The sequence below is a fragment of the Pelodiscus sinensis genome, chromosome 6, assembly GCF_052426305.1.
Source record: "Pelodiscus sinensis isolate ZL-2025 chromosome 6, ASM5242630v1, whole genome shotgun sequence".
NCBI classification, from domain to species: domain Eukaryota; kingdom Metazoa; phylum Chordata; order Testudines; family Trionychidae; genus Pelodiscus; species Pelodiscus sinensis.
Genome location: NC_143057.1, coordinates 31,103,752 through 31,125,451, shown reverse-complemented (window position 1 = coordinate 31,125,451; position 21,700 = coordinate 31,103,752). Strand labels below are relative to the sequence as shown.

Below are 21,700 nucleotides of genomic sequence, written 5' to 3'. Positions count from 1 at the left end.
ATATAATAAACAAAACAAACAAACAATGATCATGATGGAGAAGTGAATTAAATTCCAAGATCCAGTTAACTCTGAACAATTAGGGTCTTCCACTTCTCTCTCTCTCTCTCTCTCTCTCTCAGCAACCTTGTAGAGACTGGTTCTTGCGTGTTCGCCTGAATAATTGTATCAGTGTGCAATTCTGAGACACAATGTATGTATTAGCTCTAGATGTCATTTTGCAGGTACTCTTTGCTTGGATATTTATGTTAAGAAACTATCTGTAGATGTCACTAGAACATCAGCAGTTAAGAGCTTATGGCATTTATTAATGTCAGGGACAAGTAGATTTTTCTGCTATTAGTACAGATACAATATACATACTGAATATGCAAAGACCGATTAAGACAAAATATTTATGTGTACATCATACCATTTGTATTCCCCACCTGTAAACTGTCAAACTGAAGTTTTATATTCCCTAACAATGGAGATGGAATATCATAAGCAACCTTACAGTTAAATGCTTGGATACTGCCAGTAACAGCTAGTTCTGTAAGGCCCTGTGAAAAAACTGATGTGTTTCTGCTTCAGACTGCTAATTCGACATCAATTTCCCTCACTGAGCAATAACAATCCTTATTAACCAAACCCTGAGTTTCTACTATGGGTTCCCGAGGAAGCTGGCAGATGGGGGAAAAAACAAAATATAGGCCCTATTCCATCCAACTTGTAGTTTGTCATATTTTTTGCACTCTTGAGAACAACCAAGAGCAGAAGCTAAAGATTAAGTGGGGAGAAACTGAAATTATAGATAGGGTTTGAAAACATTTTAAAAACATTTTGCAAGCTTGAGTGATAAAGGTAATAGTGTTGATGTAATATACTTTGACTTCTGTAGAACATTTGACTTGGTACCACATGAATTTTTTGAATAAAAAGCTAGAATGACAGAAAATTAACATGGCATACATTACATGGACTAAAAACTGGTTAATCGATAGGTCTCAAAACGTAACTGTAAATGGGGAATTTTTCATTAGCAGATATGTTTTTAGTGGGGTTGCACAAGGATCAATACCAATGACTTAAAATCATCACTGATGATCGCAGATGACACAAAAATTGCGGGAGTGATAAATACTGAAGAAAGAGGACAGGTCACTGTTGCAGAGCAATCTAGGACCCAAGCAAACAATACGCATTTTAATACAGCTAAATAGGAATGTATACATCCAGGAACAAAAAATTCAAAAAGATTTGGGGGAGAGGGTCTGAAATCCGTCTAGCAGTAGGAACGCTCTCACACAGGTAGAGTTGAGTCCCAGTCCAATGAATTATCCTTTATTCTGGAACCAATGTGGACTTTTTTGTCATTGACTAGTAGGCCTAGGGAACAGCACGTGGCTTGTAGAACTGCGACGTCTCATTGGTCCTGAACGTTGGAGTTGCCCTTCACGAACCAGCCAACAAGGTTTGGGTAGATTTGGATGCCCGAGTGTGTAACGTAAGCAGCCACCACAGCCATGCACTTGGTAAACACCCTTGGTGCATTTGTGGTGCCATAGCCAAGCTATAACAGGAGGATCACAAACTGGTAGTAGACAGTACCCACTGTTAAGCGGGGGAAGCTCCTGTGACCCAGGAAGATCACTATGAAAAAGTAGGTGTCAGGGGGCATACCAGTCTCTTGGATCTAGGGAAGGAATAATAGAGGCTGGGGAGGCCACGCAAAATGTCAGGCTTTTTATCTGTTAAGGCCTTGCAGGTCAAGGATGGAACAGAGACCACCCTTCACCTCGGATTTAAAAATATCGGGAACAGAACCCTCTGTTCCTGAACGTGAGAAGAACCTCCTCTACCACACCCAACTACAGCAGCTCCTGAATCTCCTGCACAAGGGCACTCTTGTGAGAAGGGTCTCTGAAGACGGATGAGAGTAGATGGGTGGAAAGAAACTGCAATACCATGTTCAGGACCCAACAGGTCCTGTGTCTGAGGTTATGGCTGTCCACATAGGGAGGAAAAAGGAAAGGCAGTTGGAAAAAATGGAGTACATGGAACCAGGAAACAGTCTGGTAGGTCACCCTAAGGCGCACTCCCAACATGATTTTTTGGCTCCCTGCTTATTTTGGGGCGAGCCTGATGGGGCAGAGGCCGAAGGTGGGTAGTTTGGGCGGTGCTTGTAGCATCTACTTTTCTTGTGAGGCAGCTTTTGCCGGGGCTGGCACCCTTGACCCTGAAGTTATGCATCCTCAACCACTTATGGGCTGAGCTGGACCAGGCCAGGAACATACATACAGCCCTAGGTAGGGCTGTCCCTAGCATGGTGTGGGGCCCTGGACAACCACCCCATATCCACCCTAGGCTGGGTCCCAGCTGTACTGCTCTGCTTCCCACAGCCAGTGAGTGCAGGGGCGGTTACACATCTTCCCTTAAGTCCACTCCCCTGAGTGACAAGGCTGGGAGTCCAGGGAGCAGAGCAGACTGGGATCAGGTTGTGAGATCTGATAGGTTTATACAGCATAGCTGTGGATCAAGTTAAAGTAAATGAACATGGAAAATCAAGATTTTCTCCCATATGCTTTGCTCCTCTTCATTCAGATTCCAAGAATGAGTTTCATTTTAAAACCTTTCCTGAGTTGCGAAGCAAAAATTGTTTTAAAAAAAGTAACAATCATTACCAAAAATTGGCTCTGGAGTAGTGTTCCATGTAGAGCTGCTCATCAGAAAAAGGAGCCAAATGAATGTCACTAAATGTTGGAAACATCATTCCTAGTAAACAAAAGATAATATACAGTAGCACAATACAAACATCCATTTAGCCCTATGGAAACATGTACAGAAAATACAAACAAGCAATAATTGCTTTGCATCTCAAACAGATTAACATCTAATCCCATTACAGGTAATATGTAGTTTACTGAAATGCAGTTATAGGTTAAAGCAATCAATAACGAAAATATCCACTTACGAAGTGGGTCAGGATATTTTGAAAGCCTGTCACGAATGATAAAGCCTTAGAAGTTTATGTCCCCATATTAAACATTTAAATCATTTTATCTTTCTTTGAATTAAGTAAAATGTAAGATGTTACTCTAAAAAACTTTTCGCCATTTCCACAATTGGCAAAACATGCATATTTATAGCTGATTTTATCATAGAAAACATGTCAACAGATTCAACCATAAATCAAACTTCAGAGAACCAACTAGCTAATCCTCAAGGGGTCTAGCATTAGCAGCTTGACATAATAATTACATAGGACTTTGACTCAAGATTTCTCAAAAATGTTTTACAAAACAGTAAGAAAATAAAACTCAAACATGGAAAGAGAAGTATTGTATCAATTTTACAGATGGTGAAATGGAGGCATATAGAGGTTTACATACCTCACACAATAAGGTTTTGGCAGATCTGGGGAAAGAATCCAGATGTCCTTACTTCCAGATCTATATTAATTAGGGACCGAATTCAATGGCCACTTAAAGTCAATGGGAATTCTTCTACTGATTTCAGTGGGCAGTGGATTAGGCTGCTTGATAAGACTTAAATATAATAAATTTATTATTCATTATTTATTATTATTATTAATATTATTATGTACACTCTTGTTTGTGAATCATTGGGGAGCAGTCATTTTTGGACTGAAAAATGTTTCTTCAAACATCTGTTTTAACCAATGTAAAATGTGCTGCATGGATAAAAGAACAACCCGCTTTCTAACACCATGTAGCAAGAGACCACAGGAATTTCGAAAAGAATCATACACCCACTCAGTAAACAAATGTGCCTTTTAAGACCTGCTGCTTGGAGAATACTAATACTTCTGCAGAGACGAACCAGGATGGGGACTAAAGATTTTTTTAAATTGTGTGTAAGACCATGCTGCTTCAGCTTCTGCACACTTGCCACTTATATAGCATTTTTCATCAATATGTTCTATAAAAATAATTAATTCTGGAGAAACAAGGTGGGTGAGGTAATACCTTTTATTGGACCAATTTCTGTTGGTAAAAGAGACTAGCTTTTAAGTTGCACAGAGCTCTTCAAATCTGAGATCAATTCAGTTGAAAACTTGTCTTTTCTACTCATAAAATAATTATCTCACCCATTTTGTCTCACTAATACCATGGGACCCACACAGCCACAACAACACGGCAAATAATAATTAATTCTAACATGTGAGGCAAAAATAAATAAGTTTCATTTACATGATCTAGATAGGGAAAGAGATGCAGGTAAATTAAGGCCTACGTCCTCAAATGTCCATTCATTTTTGATTCCCTTAGATTTTTAAGTGTCCAATTTCAGTTGCAAAGGGCCCAATTTGCAGAAGTGCTAAGCACCCACAATTCCAACTGAAGATACTACCACCTGTAAGTCATCACAACTTCTGAAAATCAGGCTGTAAGGTATGTCCACATTGCAATGAAAGCCCAGGCTCAGACTCAGGCTCAAACCCAAACCTAAACCCAAACCCTCCTTCCATCTGCACACCATTTTGTCTGACTCAGAGCTGGTCTCAGAACTTTGTAGTGTGTGGGGGGTTGACTTGGGTTCAAACTCCATCTATTGCAGTAAGGACGTAGACCAGACTCAGCCTTCCTCTCCCACCCCCTCAAGTTTTTAGTCCTGTGAGTCGAAAACATGTCTTACAGTCTCATAGTATGCTCTCGTTAATCAACACCTAGGTAAAGGGAAGCCACTTCATGGCTCCAGTACAGCTGCTCAGCATTTAACTGTTCAATTTTATTCTGTCTGCTCACTTGCAATGACAGTGAACCATTTCCTTCATCTGTTATGGCCACTGACACAAAAACGTCCTTTGCCAAACATGTTGCTAGCTAGTCAAGGGACCACAACCTGATTCTGGTTAATCCCTGGGATGAGGTGAGCAGTTTGACTTTAGCAAGAGTTCCAGGAATGACGACACATTCCAAGAAATACCAGAAAAGCCTGCAGCATTGGGAATTCGCTGGGCCACTGCAGGCAATAGACTAAGCAACATAAGAACCACGCTGAATTCACCATCACCCTGCCTCTTTTTCAAGGAGTCTGACCACGTTCTGGATATTGTGCTTTGCACTGAGCCACCAGCCTGGTTAGGCAGGACAGGGGCCTTCTCACCTCTAAAGCCACTCCAGATGAGACTACCCAAGTGACTTCTGTGCTCAAACTGGACCCCAAGGAGGCTCTGCTGCTAGGGTTCCTACTTGAAGGTCCCTCCTCGAAGGAGCTTTCTAATGCCCCCTTCAGAAAGCACCAGCTACAGAACTGACAGCAGAAACACAAGAGGCAGAAGGAACTCCTCAGCTCGGTACATTTTTGGCACCATGTTAGTTGTTATTAATATAGGGATTGGAAGGGTTTCCAGTTTATGACCCAATAAAAAAATGTATTACAAGCCACAGCAGCAGTGTGTATCTGCTAATGGTGGACTACATGGTGGTACAATGGCATCACCCTTCTGCCCCCGACCCTGGCCACCAGGTGAAATTCAAAATGGAGTCTGAGAAGCGCAAACAAGCATTTGAAATTAACTTGTTACTAGAAACTTGAACATTCTTACAGAGAGGTGCTGGGGTGTTAAAAGAAGTGCTGTGGGTTGCCTTCCCTTTTACTCTGTAACGCCTGATTTGTACAGCACAGCACAACGTTACAAGCCACCTGTAAAACAGAAAACTCTGTAGGCTGGGGGTGGGGAAGATTGAATACAGTCCAAAGGTGATGAAATGTATACCCAGAGTATGGCCAGGGTTTTTATGTCGTTCACAAATGTGCTGGCGGTGGGGGAATGGGAAGGGAGAAAAGGAGGTTGGCTGCTTAGTTTTTTGAGCATCCCTGTGGAGCCCCTCAGGAGCCATGGGGTGGTGATAATTCATGTGGATGCTAATACTCTAGCCTATTGATTTACCCATAAATTTGTATCTAGTCCCTGGCACTGACAGCCACAAACTTTTCCTGTAGTAGAAACTCTAGACCAGCAATCAAATTTTGAGGAAGGGCATATTATCCAGGCCCTTTTCTGTAAGTCACCAGCCCTCTTCACTCACAGATGGACAGTTCTGTCACTGTAAGTCTGAATGTGTCTTTGGCATGCTCCTCCACCATTCCCCACGGACCAACCAGGGCTGCCATTTTTGAACAAGTAACAATTCTAAATAGTAACTCACCATTCATCTGAAGAAGTGGGTTGTGCCCACGAAAGTGCATGATACCATCTATAATATTTGCTAGTCTCTAAGGTGCTGCAGAACTATTCCGGGGTTTTTATGGTTTTTCACTTACAGACTAACACAGCTACCCCTCTGAGGCTTTTCACCATTGTTTGTTCCGTCTTTTCTCTGTGATTAACTGAGCTGTATCCACAAAGCTCCTGGATACTTTTTTGGCCATGGAGATTCCACAATGTGCTTTTGCCTGCAGATGACTGCACCTGTTGTGAAGTACTGAAACAATGAAGCATTGTTTGATAGCTGCTCTTTGGCCCTTCAACTTGTGATGGTCTTTCAACCTCTGCTGGTCCTTCCATCTCAGCAATATGGGCCCATTGCAGCAGGTCCTTGGGACATAAAACTGTAACTGACCAGTCCAAATAGAAGTGTTTCCGTGACGAATTTATAATGGACATTTAAGATGGTGCCGACAAGAGGGTGCAGAACCAGAGTGAGTAGAAAGACACAGGCGGGGTGCCGAGCAAGACCACAGAATTTCAGCACACCAGCAAAGGCCTGCAGTGCAGTTTCTGTAGCAGGAACATCAGCTGAGAGAGATGACAGAGCCCAGCAGAAAGACCAGTTTGAAAGGCTACTTATGCTTGTGGCTGCCAGAGTACAGACTCCTGCTGCACCCATACCATGTCCGAGGTCCACTCCATGGAACCACGTGCAGGACACCAGGAACACGTTGAACTATTCAATGGCTGGATGGCCATGCCATTGGGACTTCAAATAAGCTGAACAGAGCAAATCCTCATACGAACGCTCAGCCCCTTACAGGCTTCTATTCCTGTGTGGAAGATCACCTCTGCAAATGCCTCCCCACCCTGCAGTGGCACCAAGAATGTGCTAAATGTAGAGGGAAGGGAAAAGAGAACGGGACACACAACAGTAGAGGGTTATTTGTCAGCAATGTTTTACTGATAAATGTTTGGTTTGTGCACTGTTTTATTATTGGCTTTGGTGTTGTGACAGCTGACCTGCCTGGTCATGGATGAGAAAAAACATGTTAAAATAAGAAAGGGCTTTTCTTTTATTAAGAACATTTCAGTTCCAAAACATCACATAATAAAGATAAGCACATGAGAAAGGCCAACTGGTATTTTGCACCCAATACTATTTCTCAATACATTGTCGACATTAAGCCATGCATTAAATCTACGGTTCTTGTCATATACTCCCTTCTCCCCCATTTCATAGACAGTTGTATCATTCACAAGTACAATCCATAACAATCAATCCCTAACCGCACAGCCCTATTTCATGACAAGACATGGCTGTACCTCGTTTACTATAACTATTGTAAAAGCACATTCATAATAAACACACCACTCTCCCATGTAAATGCATAATGAGGGAGCAGAGAGCATCCTTGATTTGCGTTGCCTGGGTCCATTCTGCCCAGCTGTGATAGGTACACTTCCCGGTTCAGCATCCATTACTGGCACAGCCCCATTCACAGGAAAATGGCTGGCCTGGGGCTTCCCAAAGACTGTGAAGAGCAATGCAAGCCACAGTGATGCAGTCAGTCCTGATGAAACTGGAATCCAAACAGGCCTGCAAACAGCACCAACAGGATTTCAATTTGCCAAACACACGTTCAGTCATCACTATTCTGCTGCCGCTCAGGTGCATAAGTAAACTTTTTGCCTGGGCCTCTGAAATCAAGATATGGTTTCCGAAGCCAGCACAAAAGGGGCTGAGCAAGATCCCGCAGAATAACGGTGGGTACGGTAATTCTATGGCAATACTGTGTAGTCATAATAGTGGCTCAGGCTGTGCACAAATGCAGACTCCTGGTTGTCAGAGAACCCAGGCGGGATGAACTTATCCAGTGCAGCCATGTTGATGTCCACAAATTGGTCTTTGTGGCCCACAAAGGCCCACGTGACAGTAGAGTAATGCACTTCACTGTTTACATTCTCATGTGCTTCTTGAGGAGGGCAAACTGTGGGCACCAGTCCCATCAATGGCCCTGGTAAGTCTGGAAATCCCATTCTGGAAAACCAGTAATTACCTCAGGATTATTATTTTTATCTCCTACTTTTGGGTAAATCACATGCTGTTGGTCTCAAACTTCCACAGTCATCTTCCCCATAGTAGACTTAAATTAGTTAGCAACAGATCTGTAGTATTCTGGAGGCAATCAGCTTTCTGCTATAACAACCTGCTTCTAGACCAGTGTGGCTACCTGCATTTGTGTTTCTCCATACCGAAGGGCCAAAGCAAGCTGGTCTCACACTCCAGAAATGGAGCTTTCTTCATGCAGAAGTTGTGGACATACTGCTGGTCACCCCAGGTCTGCATCACAATGGGGTCCCACCAGTCAGTGTTTGTGGCCTTGCTCCATAAGTACCTGTCTACATAGGAGGCATCAGCAGCTATACTGAGAGTCACAAGCAGCATCAGCCAGTTCAAGTCTTCTATGTTTCTATTTGTGTATCCTCCTCCTCTGTTAGGTGCCTTCAATAGGACAGAAAACGATGCTGGAATGTTCACCAGCATCTCCTGGATGTTCTGCCTGTTTGCTGAAACATGAGTGAAAGCACAAGCAAAAGAAGCACTTCAAATGATGACTCTTCACTGGAGCGAGCCACAAGTCTTGGGAATTTGCAAACCCAAAATATAGGTGGGTTATGTTGGGAACTTGGCAGGCTGCCGTGATTTCTTGTAAGGTGTGGGATGGACAGTCAAGTTTACTCACACTGTACCAGGAAGTGAGGGCAAAAGTGACCATAGCTAGAGAGTGTGCTAAGAACCATTGGACATGGTGGTCTGAGTTAGGTCTGCATACTGTGGAGTCCTGGGTTTGGAGCCTGCATCCAGAAACTGTCAACAGCGAGTGTGGACACTGATGTGGCTCACAACTCCAGGGTCCACTAACCCTGGGCTTATATTGCAATGTAAACACATCCTAAGAGTATGTAGATGGGTACCAAAAACCAGAGGCACTAAAATGAATGGACACTTTTGAAAACACTGGCCTAAGAGACCTTCATAAGGCCCTTCTTAGGTTAATATGATCAAAATAAAAGTCTTCAAAATCCACAGTCTTCCACATTGGTACCATATCAGAAAGTCTTTCTTTATTTAACAAAATCTATACTAGGGATCTTTAAGTTTGTTTTCAGGAATTCACCTAATGAAATACAACTTACAGTAACTGGAAGTTTAGATTTGCCTATAAGGAAATTTCTCAGTAAGACCCTGGACTTAAAAGCCTCCTTCAAAACTTCTCTAATCAGTGACCAATTGAAACACAGGTCCCACTGAAATGACCTGTGGATCTCAGTTGTTGCTGCCTAGCTTGGACACATCAATGTAGAAGAGAACCAAGAGGCCCTGGATTTGGGAATTTGGGTGGGGTCTGACTAGAGCTGCTGAAAACACTTCAAATTTCATTTTCATTGTCCAAAGAAAAAGGACATTTTTTTCATGCAATTTCCCATTCTTTGACCTCATTTATCTTCCCTATGTTGCCTTGCATTTTAGTTTAGCTTGCCAGGCCATCATGTTTTGCATTATAAAGTTTGAACTGAGCTGCAACCCATAATGCATATGATAGCACATGAAATTCAATAACACAAGAGGCAACCAAGGGCAACACATCCAGCACAACACCAACAAGTGGTGTCTCAGGCTTCCTTGTCTCCTTTCTCTGAAAATTGTCATTTCCCCCAGTCCATTACTGGGCAATGGTGCTGATTGACTTACCGTTTGACTTCAACCATTTTTTGGAATGGAGGTAACTTTCCAGCATCCTCTCATTGAACAGCATGTAGCCCATTGGTTCAGAAATAACCACATCTACATTCTCTGGTAAGGAGATTTCTTCAATTTTACCTGATAAAACTATGATCTTATCAGAGAGGTTGTTACTTCTCACGAGTATCTGGAAAGAGAAAGGGAAAAAAACAAGCATGTTGGCTTCTTTGTATTATGCATGGCTCTACCAGAGATCTCTGGGTAATGTGAAGCCCTCTAGATTGTTCAGCATCTTCATCACACTTTGAAAAGCCTGCACTGTAATAAAACTTTTTTAAATGGTACAGACTCATTCCTTACTACAAATAGAATTTCTAAAGCTTCTGATGGGAGCAAACTCATAGAAGTGTGCAGAATTAGTAAATCACTTACAGGTTACATAATCTTTTAAGAAACAATCAGAATTAATATGTAGAAGAAAAGACTATTACACATGAACACATTCACAAAGATAGAGGGAAAATTAACATAAAAAAAGATGTGGAGAAATTGGAGATGTTCCAGAGAAGAGCAACAAAAATGGGTAAAGACATGACTAGAAAACATGACTTATGAGCGAAGACTGAAAGAATTGGGTTTGTTTAGATTAGAAAAGAGAAGACTGAGAGGGGACATGACAGCTGTTTTCAAGTATTTAAAAGGGTGTTACGAGGAAGAGGGATAAAAAATATTCTCCTTGACCTCTGAGGATAGGACAAGAAGCAATAGGCTTAAATTGCAGCAAGGGAGGTTTAGGTTGGACATTAGGAAAAACTTCCTGTCAGAGTGGTTAAACACTAGAATAAATTGCCTAGAGAGGTTGCGTAATCTCCATCACTGGAGATATTTAAGAGCAGGTTAGATAAATATGGTCTAGATGGTACTGGGTCCTGCCGTGAGGTCAGGGGACGGGACTCGATGACCTCTCGAGGTCCCTTCCAGTTCTGGTATTCTGTGACTCTACAGAAGAGCATGCAGTAGGGATCTTTAAGATCTAGAAAAGGGTATTCCTAAATGGTCTATACAGTCATAAGGGATGAACGTTCTCAAATGCTGAGTAAAATGTGAGAAATGATGTTTCTAAACAAAAACAAAACAAGGAAAAACCAATTACACACAATCCCTAAGTACCAAGTGCAAAATCCTACACATGCTGAGAACCTCAAGGCAAACTTGTCTTCACTTTTTGATTTACAGTACATTGCTTTCATCTAAACAAAGGAAATGGACTCAGAATTTTAGGTATGGTGTGGCAAGATGTTTGAAGAAGGAATAATCTCTTTAAAGTCACTCTGATTAGAAATCTATGTCACCTATCTAGATATTGTAGAAATGTCTGCCTTTCTGTGATTCTGTTTGCTGAAAAACTCTTCCTAAACTAAAAGATAGGACCATCAGATTTGGTATACTGCTTGCTGATGCAGAGGCAGTAGTGTGGAGTGGCAGGGGGCTCCCTGGGAGTGGGGCAGAGGCTTATTGAATAGGAGTGTAACTGCTAAGATTTTCCTTATTTTCAACTACCTAAAGGATTGCTACAAGAAAGAGGAAGAAAAATGGTTCTCCTTAACCTCTGAGGATAGGACAAGAAGCAATGAGCTTAAATTGCAGCAAGGGAGGTTTAGGCTGAATATTAGGAAAAACTTCCTGTCAGTGTGTTTAAGCACTAGAATAAATTGCGTAGGATCTCCATCTCTGGACATATTTAAGAACAAGTTGGATTAGACATCTATTAGAGACGATCTAGATCAGTGTTTCTCAACTTTTTTTTATAAAGTACCCCTTTAAAAATATTATAAGTATCCCCAGTATCTACAGTTTTCAGACACACACAAAAATTTTCTACCATTCCAATACATTTGTTTAAACAACTTAATCGTAGCTGGGCAGGCGATGAAATTTTTGGGTGTAAAAAGTACAAAAATAATAAAGTGCTGCTGTAAAACGTAAAACAAAAATTCAGTTTTCTTCAAATTTCAGTTGTGTTGACGTACTCCCCCCTAGACTTCTCTCGAGTACCCCTAAGGGTACTTGTACCACTGTGGTTGAGAAACACTGATCTAGATGGTGCTTGGTCCTGCCGTGAGGGCAGGGAACTGGACTCGATGATCTCTCAAGGTTCCTACCAGTTCTATGATTCTTTTTGTGGATCTGAACATATTGCATGATTGTGCATCCTGTGTTTCCAAAGCTCATGACAACCATGCAGAGCTGTGTGGGCTCCGTGTTTCTCTCAGAGCAGGTGAACAGCAAAAAGTGCTGCGGAGATTTGTGGGATTTTAAACAAGGCACAAAAGTGACAGGAAATGGATGCCAGTTTGGGATGGCAAATAATGATGCTCCCAATCATCCTGCATGAACTGGTTTTGCCCCACTGTGCACTGCTAACATCTCCCAAGACAGGGTGCCCAGCATGATGACAAGTGGCACAATGACCGGTAGCAGTGTGCTATGTGGCAGCACAAGTGCAAGGAACCAAGCATGCCTGGGCATGAGCAGTGTACAAACTGCAGCAGCTTTAGGACACTAGAACTACCATCGACTAAAAATGTAGCTATGACCTACCTTGAATGCTGGCAGCAACCACCATATGAGAAGCAAAAGCAGGTTTATCCAGATTGGTGTAGCCAAGACATGATCTATGATGACAACTTCTAATGAGCAATTTCTAACACACCAGACAAATACACTTAAGATGTTTTGCAATCTAAAAATGTTTCTATTAACAACTACAAGGGACCCATTGATCAGGTATAGACAGGGAAGCCACGGGTTTTTTTAAATGCATCTTGGACCCACTTCTTGACCCTCATTTCCAGCACTGTGCTACCAGATTTCAAAAAGGGATCTCCAGTTGTTCATATCGATCTCTCACTACAACAGGTTGGCTGTGAAACCATTTTATATAGGGACTGCTTATTGAAATGTACACACCCATACTGAAAATATGTTTGATTTCATCTACATGGCAAGTGCTGAGTGAGAGCAAAGCAAATTTGTCATGAGCATTCAGCAATTTACCCAAACAGGCTAGAGCCCTACTGAACTAGTGACACTGGGTAAGAAATACGATATGAAATGAAACTAGATTTATACACACATTGACAGTGAGATAGTCTGTGTGGGAGACTATCATAAAGTCCTGCAATAGACAACCCATAACCTGCCCCTAAGTAAAATATACATACTTTTATTGTGTACATCACTGTATTTAAAGAAACAAAATACCTGGGTAGTTTCAGTGTTTTACAGTGAGGAAAAAGTTTACAAAGAAACAGAATATCCCCTTTCCACCTATGCCCCTCTCTCCCTTTGATTTTGCAATGAATGAACAATGGATGCATGTATATTGTTTTTAATAGCAACAGTGTCCAGCCAATGACCTACATTTCAGAACAATGAGAGCATGGCAAGAAGACATTGATGAAAAGATAAGACTGTACACATGCATTCTTCAAAACAAAAATACAATAGCTAAATTAATCTCTGCTGTAATTCCATTGACTTCAAAGGAATCGCATCTATCTGCCATCAATTGAAGGTATGTTAGTTTTTTTGTTATGTATCCCCCTTCGTCTTCTTTATGCAATATTCACAATACATACAAGTCATTGTCAAACAGGCGGATCTTTATTTGATCTGTGAAAAGTTTCTTGACTAAATCTCAAATGCATAGAAGCAATAACAGATCTTTCAGGTACATCCCTCCCATCAGGGTCGCAAACTGGCTTCCCTTGGAGCCATGGCAAACTCCCACCGATTTAAATGGAAGCATGATCCATGGATCTTGGATACAATGGACTAAGTGTTGTACAATAAACTTCTTACCTACAATAATTTTTGAGGACCAGTTATATCATCTCAAACGGCATATATTCAGGCATTCTTCACCTGTCTTTCTCTAGAGAACAGCCCTCTCTCTCTTATACTCTGATACCTGATAATTAAGAATCTCCCCTATCTCATACTGGTATATTAAACAAAATATTGTAGCTTCCCTTAGGTTACAGAAGTTTTCTTCTTGCTTATTATGAAACTTTGTAATTTGATGTTAAAAAGACAAATTTCTCCAAAGTACAAAGCATCTCCCAAAGACATGATAAGCAGTATATAATATATCAACTCTTTTAAAAATTAGTCTGATTGCTAAGCCTGCCACATAGCTTTTCCAAAATGGAAAAATGACAGCAGCCTTTGCAATTAAAATATAAATAATGAGTAGACAGTTTTGTAATTATGAATTTCATCGCTGGAAATTTCTGAGATTCCTCTTAGGAATAGTATGTTCATATGTGCAAATGTCAATAGGAAAATGGAACCCAACTGTGTCTTCTTATCTGAAAATGGGCATATTCAAGGTTCAGAACAGAATTTAGGAATTTATTTTTAAATTTTCCAACAAAGGATATAATTCTGCAAACCACTGCTCACATATGTAGTTTTTACACATAAAGACTATTCACCTGAGTAAGAGTATGCAGAATCAGCTCCTAATTCAGTAATTTCATGTTACGTCACAAATGAATTTTAAAAACTCACATGTATACAATGCCAAGTTAGAATCTTATCAATTTCGAAAGCTGAATTAATGGTCATTTCCAGTACTACCCCTGTTCACGACCCTGTTCAACATTTGGGGTTTTTTTACAATCACACTTTCTTTTAATATATAATGTTTATCCCTCTTTGGTATCCATATGAAAGGCAAACACAAACAAAAAAGAAAAGCTGATTATACAGGGAAAGACCTGTAACTAAGTACAGTACACAAAATTGCTATCAACCGCACAAACTAAACAAACTGAAAACTTTTTTACAGAAATTTTAAGTATTACTTGTAGCAATAGTTCATAAAATTGGGACTCAAATACTGCTTTTAGATTGACAATGTGCCTAACGTTTTCATACAATTTCTAATATCCACTCCTTTGATATCCACTCATTTCAGCTGTTTATTACTATTTTCTTTTAAATCAGCAAAGGCATCATTCTTAAATGTTAATATTCGCTTTGCAGATATTTTTGCTGGAATCCTCTTTTTAAGAAAGCAGGTAACTGTGATTATTTTTTTTAAACAATGGGGGAAAGAACCAGGGAGGTGAAAGAGCAATGGCTCAAAATTGTCCTGGAACATCATTCTAAGAGAGAAAAATGCTGTCATTGGAGAGCAGGTCTGTCTCTTCCCAGCTGGTTAACACCTCATAATTATGCAGCAGCACCTACCAGTCCCAATCATCATCCATGACCTCATTGTGGCAAGGGCTGTGCAAGCATACAACCGAAAGATGGCCCCTTCCCTAAAGAGTTTACAGTCAAAGTAATGGATCTACAGCACCTAAGGCAACTGATCAATTTGACTGCTGGGTGGTCATCTACCAATGCAGTCCACATTTGTAGGACTGATAATATTCAAGAGAATCAGAGGAATTTAGATATTCAGAGTTGTCTCAGCACAACTTTCTCTATTATCTAAGCCAGGAACTAGGGATGTTAGCTATGAGGTAACTGAATAGCTGAGTAATTGCATGAATTCCTAACGGTTACACGACTATTCTATAATCCCTGAGGGTGGGGCCGGCAGCCAGTGCACTCCAGCCCCACTCCCAGGAAGCACCCTGCTACTAGGTGCCAGGCGGGAGCCAGTCTGCGAGGGAAGCCAGTTTAAAAACCAGCTCCCTGTGCAGACTGGCTGCCTGCCGCCCCCTGCTGTTGCCTCTGATACAGAAGCAGTAGCTTGGGGTGGCAGCAGCCCCTGTCTGCAGGGCGGGTGAACTCCGCACGGACAGAGGTGCTGCATAGGGTTGGGGGGAAGGGGCGGGGGAAGCTGTTGTGAAGCAGCCTCTGTCTGTGGCAGCTTGGGCTGGCCGCAGACAGAGGCTGGTCCAGAAGTAGTTTCTGTCCGCGGGGGAAGAAGGGGAGAGCTCGGACCACTCCATGGCCAGTGGCTGCTGCCAGGGACCGGCCTTTGTCCACAGCGGGCCCAGGCTCACTGAGGACAGAGGTTGCTCCATAGGAGGTGGAGCAGCCTCTGCCCATGGGGAGCGTAGGCCCGCCATAGACAGATGGTGCTTCACAGCAGCATCCTCTGCCCCCACCACCCTGGCACTGCTGATGCCTCTATAAAAGCCAGTTCTCCCCCGCAGCTCTGACTCTGCAGTGCTGCCTGTCGTCTCTTCCACTACTGATACAGAGGCAGCAAGGGGGGGAATGCATGTAGTTTATAGGATTAACTGACAAGCCTAGGCCTATCAGTTAATCATATAGTCAACAACACGTCAATATCCCTACCAGGAACAGGAAGCTATAGATACTCTGGTCTGGCTGAGCTGGGCTCAGCGCATGGCCAGGCTGGAGGAGAAGCAAACATGCTTCCATGCCACCTTGGTAGCGCCCTCATCCTGAAACCGCTTAAACTCTAGGGTCACATCCACTTTTCAATTACCACACCCTGCTCACTGAGTATAGGGAAGGATGCAGGAGCCACGAGGCTGCCTGTAGAGCACTTATAAATTTCCATGTATACAGAAGGAATCCTCAGAAGGCCATTTAGTGGCTTCTTGGTTCTTTTGTGGACCTGGATCAGAGCCAATGATCTGGCCTGGGAGAAACAGTTTGCCACATTCTCAGCACCCAGTTGCGTTATTTTGAGCATCAGTCATATGACAGCTTCCTCAAGAGAAACCAACAAGCTGCCTTTCCTAAGAGCATGTAATTTCCTCCTTTAAACTTCTATGAAGTGACATTCTGTGCTGCAAAGTCTTGTTCTCCATCACCATTCTATAAGAGCCGACAAAACAGCAGTGGCTGGTAACACCTCGGGTAGCAGATGAGATAATTGCAATATTTACACGGTAAAATGTTTGTGAAGACATTAATGTAAATAACTGAAAATGCAAACAGGTGCAGTTTGTCTATTTGCTGCTCAGATTACAGTATGGAACAAATAAATATTAGGTAAACACTACAATGCAAACAGGTGCAACTGTTCTGCTTCTGTCGCCATTTGTGCTGCATCTGTGTGGAGGTTGCATCTGCTCCCGATGCCTGTGAAACACCTTTTTAAATGATAAGCTGTCATGGGTTAAGAGGGAAGGTTCTCTCATGGATTGATAACTGGTTAGAAGACAGGAAACAAAGGGTAGGAATAAATGGTCAGTTTTAAGAATGAGAGGGGTAAGTAGTGGTGTCCCTCAGGGGTCCCTAATGGGATCAATCCAATTCAACCTCTTCATAAATGATATGCAGAAAGGGGTCAACAGTGAGGTGGCAAAATCTGCAAATGATACTAAACTGCTGAAGATACTTAAATCAAAAGAAGACTGTGAAGAGCTTCAAAAGGATCACACAAAACTGGGTGACAGCGCAACAACATGGCAGATGAATTTTAATGCTGATAAATGCAAAATAAAGCACATTGGAAAACATAATCCCAAGTGTATGTACAAAATGATGGGGACTAAATTAGCTATTACCACTCTCGAGAGAGATCTTGGGAGTCATTGTGGATAGGTCTCTGAAAACATTCACTCAGTGTGCAGAGGCAGTTCAAAAAAGCAAACAGAATGTTAGGAATAATTAAAAAAGGGATAGAGAATAAGACAGAGGATATCTTATTGCCACTATATAAATCCATGGTACGGCCACATCTTGAATACCGTGTGCAGATGAGGTCAACTCATCTCAAAAAGATATCTTAGCATCGGAAAAAGTTCAGGAAAGGGCAATAAAAATGATTAGGTGTATGGAATGGCTGCTATATGAGGAAAGATTAATAAAACTGGGACTTTTAATCTTAAAAAAGAGAAGACTAAGGGGGGGGGGATATGATAGAGGTCTATAAAATCATAACAAGTGTGCAGAAAGTGATTAAGGAAACATTATTTACTTATTCCCATAAGAACTAGGAGTCACCAAATGAAATTAATAGGTAGCAGGTATAAAACAAACAAAAGGAAGTATTATTTCTTTACATAATGCACAGTCAACCTGTGGAACTCCTTGCCAGAGGACATTGTGAAGACCATGATTTTAACAAGTTTCAAACATTTATGGAGGATAAGTCCATCAATGGCTACTAGTCTGGATGGGTAAGAATGGTGTTCCTAGCCTCTGTTTGTCAGAAGCTGGGAATGGGTGTTTGGGGAGAGATCTCTTGATGATTATCTGTTCTGTTCATTCACTTTGGGGCACTTCACATTGGCCACTGTCAGCAGATAGGGTACTGGGCTAGATGGACCTTTGGTCTGACCCAGTATGGCTGTTCTTATGTTCTTATAATCGCAGTACAGCATGCATGGGCATGTACATGCAAATCAATCTTCTCAAGACTACCCTTTTTTAAAGAATAGATCTGTGCTGTACAATCAGTAGTGGAAGCAGCTAAGTGGCAGCCTTAAGAATAATTAATTCTACATAAATCTCTTATTCTAGATTCGCACATTAGTCACTATGCTGCTCCCAGAAGAGCTTTCCTTGACTGGTAGTGCACAGCAAATGCACTTGGATTCCAAAAGGACTAATTTTTTATTTCTGATGATCTCATCACTAACCTCTGCAGTTCAGTCATTTTAACTCATGCACACGAACGCTTTCTTCCTGTTTATTCAAATGCTCTACATTTAAAAAAAAATTCAGCCTAGTAATGCTGCTTTTTTCCCCCATGGCCTCACATGAGCTGCTTAGAATAACATTTTATGTTTACACAGTTCTAGTATTATTGCCAGGTACCCACTCTCCAGTCTTATTTCCCTGTTTTTGCCTAATGGATTGACTATAATGAAGTTAAAGACTGAGATTATGCACTCACTTTGTGGCTCAGTTGTATACCGACAAGGAGTTTTAACTACACTTCTCCCTCCCTCAAGCACCACGTTGTTTGTTTTGTTGGGCAAAGGCTGTTCATCTTTTCCCCCTCTTGCAGGCAGAGTTACTATGTGGCACAGGATCCAGCTGTCAATAGTTGCATATCCAAGGTATAGAGTCATGGAACAGGAGAAAAGTTGGCACATTAGTCTGAAAACTAGCTAACGAGCTGGACACACAAGGTTTCTATATACTGTACAGACACTTCTGAAAAGAAGAAGTGGAGAGAGGCTACTAATAGATGAATCAGTGCTAGTGGGAATGGACTCTCTCTTCCATAGTTTGTTGAGGACAGTGCATGAATGAATTTTCTAGCAATGTAAGCGACTAGTTGACTATCTGATAAGCTTATCAGCTAGCCAACTAATGACACGAATAGTCCCCCCTCCCTCCCTTGCTGTCTCTATCGGAGAGAGGCAGCAAAGAGGGGAGCAGAAGCTGATTTAAAAGTTGGTTCCCCGAGCACTGTCTCCCCAGGGGGCAGGGGACATAGAGGGACAGCAGGAAATGGTGCAAGCTGGGACTGAACAGTCTCTTTTTGCACAGGTTCTGCTGCAGTTCTGCTTTTGAAATGTACAAGCCCTGCAAGGAGCATAAGGCCAGAGGGAGAACCCACTGGGACTCTTGTACATTTCAAAGGCTGAGACATTGCAGGGAGCGCAGGGCCAGTCCCCTGCTGGCCCCGCGCTCCCTGCGGGGCTTCCACTTTTGAACTGTACAACTGGCTGGGCTCTTGCTATAGTTCAAAGGCAGAGGCACCCTTGTAGACTAATCGAATAATCAATCAAAATCCCATCGACTATTCAATTAGTTTATCAATCTAAATTTAACATCCCTAGATTTTCCAGTTTGCGAGGAATGTTCACAGGAAGGCAAAGCGGAGGATGACAGCTATCATCAGAGGTCCTGTGAATCTCATTATTTTAAGCAAGGCACACTAACACAGTATGGGAAGAAAAAGAACCGATTCTATTCCTTGGACTGCAATAGGGAGTCACATTTGATATAGTGTTTTAATGCATGCTGCAATCTTTAGGCCAAATTCTTTTCATTTATATGAGCTTAAATCCAAAGTAACACTACTGGCTTCTCTGGAGTTACACCAGATGTACACCTATAGTACAGACTGCAGAATCTGTCCATTTATCTTTCCAGCACAGGTTAGTGAAGCCACAGGAGAAAATGTAAATGCCAGCAAATTAAATTACCACACACTGGAAAGGTCAGAGCAGTACTGCACAGCACAGACTGAAATACTATTCTCTTATTGCAAAGGGAAATAGCTTAAACAACTGAATAAAATATATACATATATATTAGAGAGTTTGTGCATCTGTCTGTCTGAGAGTCCGTCCATCCATCCATGAGTCCATTTGTTCAAAAACCCCTCCTAAATTTGGGATGTAGCTTCCTCTTATCCTAATTTAAAGCAAGGTTAGGGTTTGATTGTGCCAAGAAAATGGGATGTGCCTGGAATTCGATTGTTTTCCATAACATGGAAATGGAGGGGGTCTGACAGAAGGGACAATTATGCTCTGCAATGACCACAGAGGGCAGCAAGCGCAGTTGATAGTTATACTGCAAAGTGACCACAGGGGGGTGACTGCACCAGGAAGAAAGTGGCCAGCTGGGGACAGGCCTCTCCATATTGAGTGATATTTATGCTGCAGACACTTCCACAGAAGCGCTCTCAGCAATCAGGCAAACACTATTATACAATGGGCACACAGGCAGGCTGCCAGGTCATCTAGAGTTTGCAGCTGGCCTTGGTAGCAAGGCAAGGCCAGGTTGGTATGGAGGGAGGGCCATGCTCTGGGACCAGCTGATGCCCCAGTACACTCTTTGGCAGGCAGGAAACAGACAGCTGATGTGATTGTTTTTCACTTTTATGTGGGACATATTCAGGATTTCTGAGTGACAGGGACAATGATTTGGTCTGAAATGTGCAAAGCGGGATAGGGTGGGAAGCCGTAAAGCCATCACAGGCTGATAACAGTAGGAGACACACGAGCAAGGAGCTGGCTAAACTCATAGGCCACCAAGATGGATTGGCAATTGCTCACCTGGAAATATGATAATGGGCACCCCTGTTGTTCAGGAAGGATGGGGTACACCTATCAGACCAAAGTGTGTGTGGCCCATCTGAGGGAATGAATTGGTAAATATTGGGTTAAAATGACTAATAAAGGTGGGGAGGGGGCAACTAAGCTAATTACTGATGCTTCTTTGTGGCAGGTGTCAACTCCAGTGCTCATTACAAGGGGGACATGGTTCTCTGATCAAATGGATTTGGAAGGGGATTTAGTGGAAAGCATCCATGCAGAGAGCTAAGGAAGAGGGTTTGGGAAACAAGGGAAGATGTTAGAGAGCTCTAAACATCTGGTATGATGGCGAGACAACCTTTCCCCCTTTCTCCAGCTTCCTCAATCCTCACACAAAGAGGAAGGGGGAGCCATCAACCCTTCTAAAAAGGATGGACAAAATTAAAGAAATTAGCATGATTTGCATCACATAATATATTCTTGAGTGCTATAGGATGCACTGAGTGAATGAATTTGTGGCCTAATTTATCATCATACATTGCCTCATCTTTCTTCCAGTGATGCTGGAACAATCATAGAAATGTTGGGCTAAAAGAAAACTCAAAGGTCATCAGGTTAAACCTTGCCCTCCAGGAAGGCAAGACCAAGTGTAGCTCGACAGATGTTTGTTTAATCTATTCTTAAAAGTCTCCAATGACATGGATTCCATAAGCTTCCTTTGGAAGCTTTTTGCAGCACTGAAATACCCTTACAATTAGAAAGTTTTTGCTAGCTAATACCTTATTTACATTTCTCTTGCAGCAGATTAAGCCTATTACTTTGTGACCTAGCTTTTGGGTCCTCTTTGTAACAGCC

At 42.0% G+C, this 21,700-nt stretch overlaps 1 protein-coding gene across 2 annotated transcripts in view; it reads right to left on the bottom strand.

Annotated features, from left to right (window-relative positions):
* The window catches only part of LOC102449863 (histone-arginine methyltransferase CARM1-like), a 143,187-nt gene that overhangs the window by 22,030 nt on the left and 99,457 nt on the right, over positions 1 to 21,700 (bottom strand). For both annotated transcript variants that reach the window (XM_075931655.2, XM_006129900.5), the window contains 2 exons: positions 9,915 to 10,092; positions 2,664 to 2,754 (listed from right to left, as the gene is read on the bottom strand). In XM_075931655.2, coding sequence (XP_075787770.1) covers positions 2,664 to 2,754; positions 9,915 to 10,092 — 269 coding nt within the window. The remainder of the gene's footprint in view (positions 1 to 2,663; positions 2,755 to 9,914; positions 10,093 to 21,700) is intronic.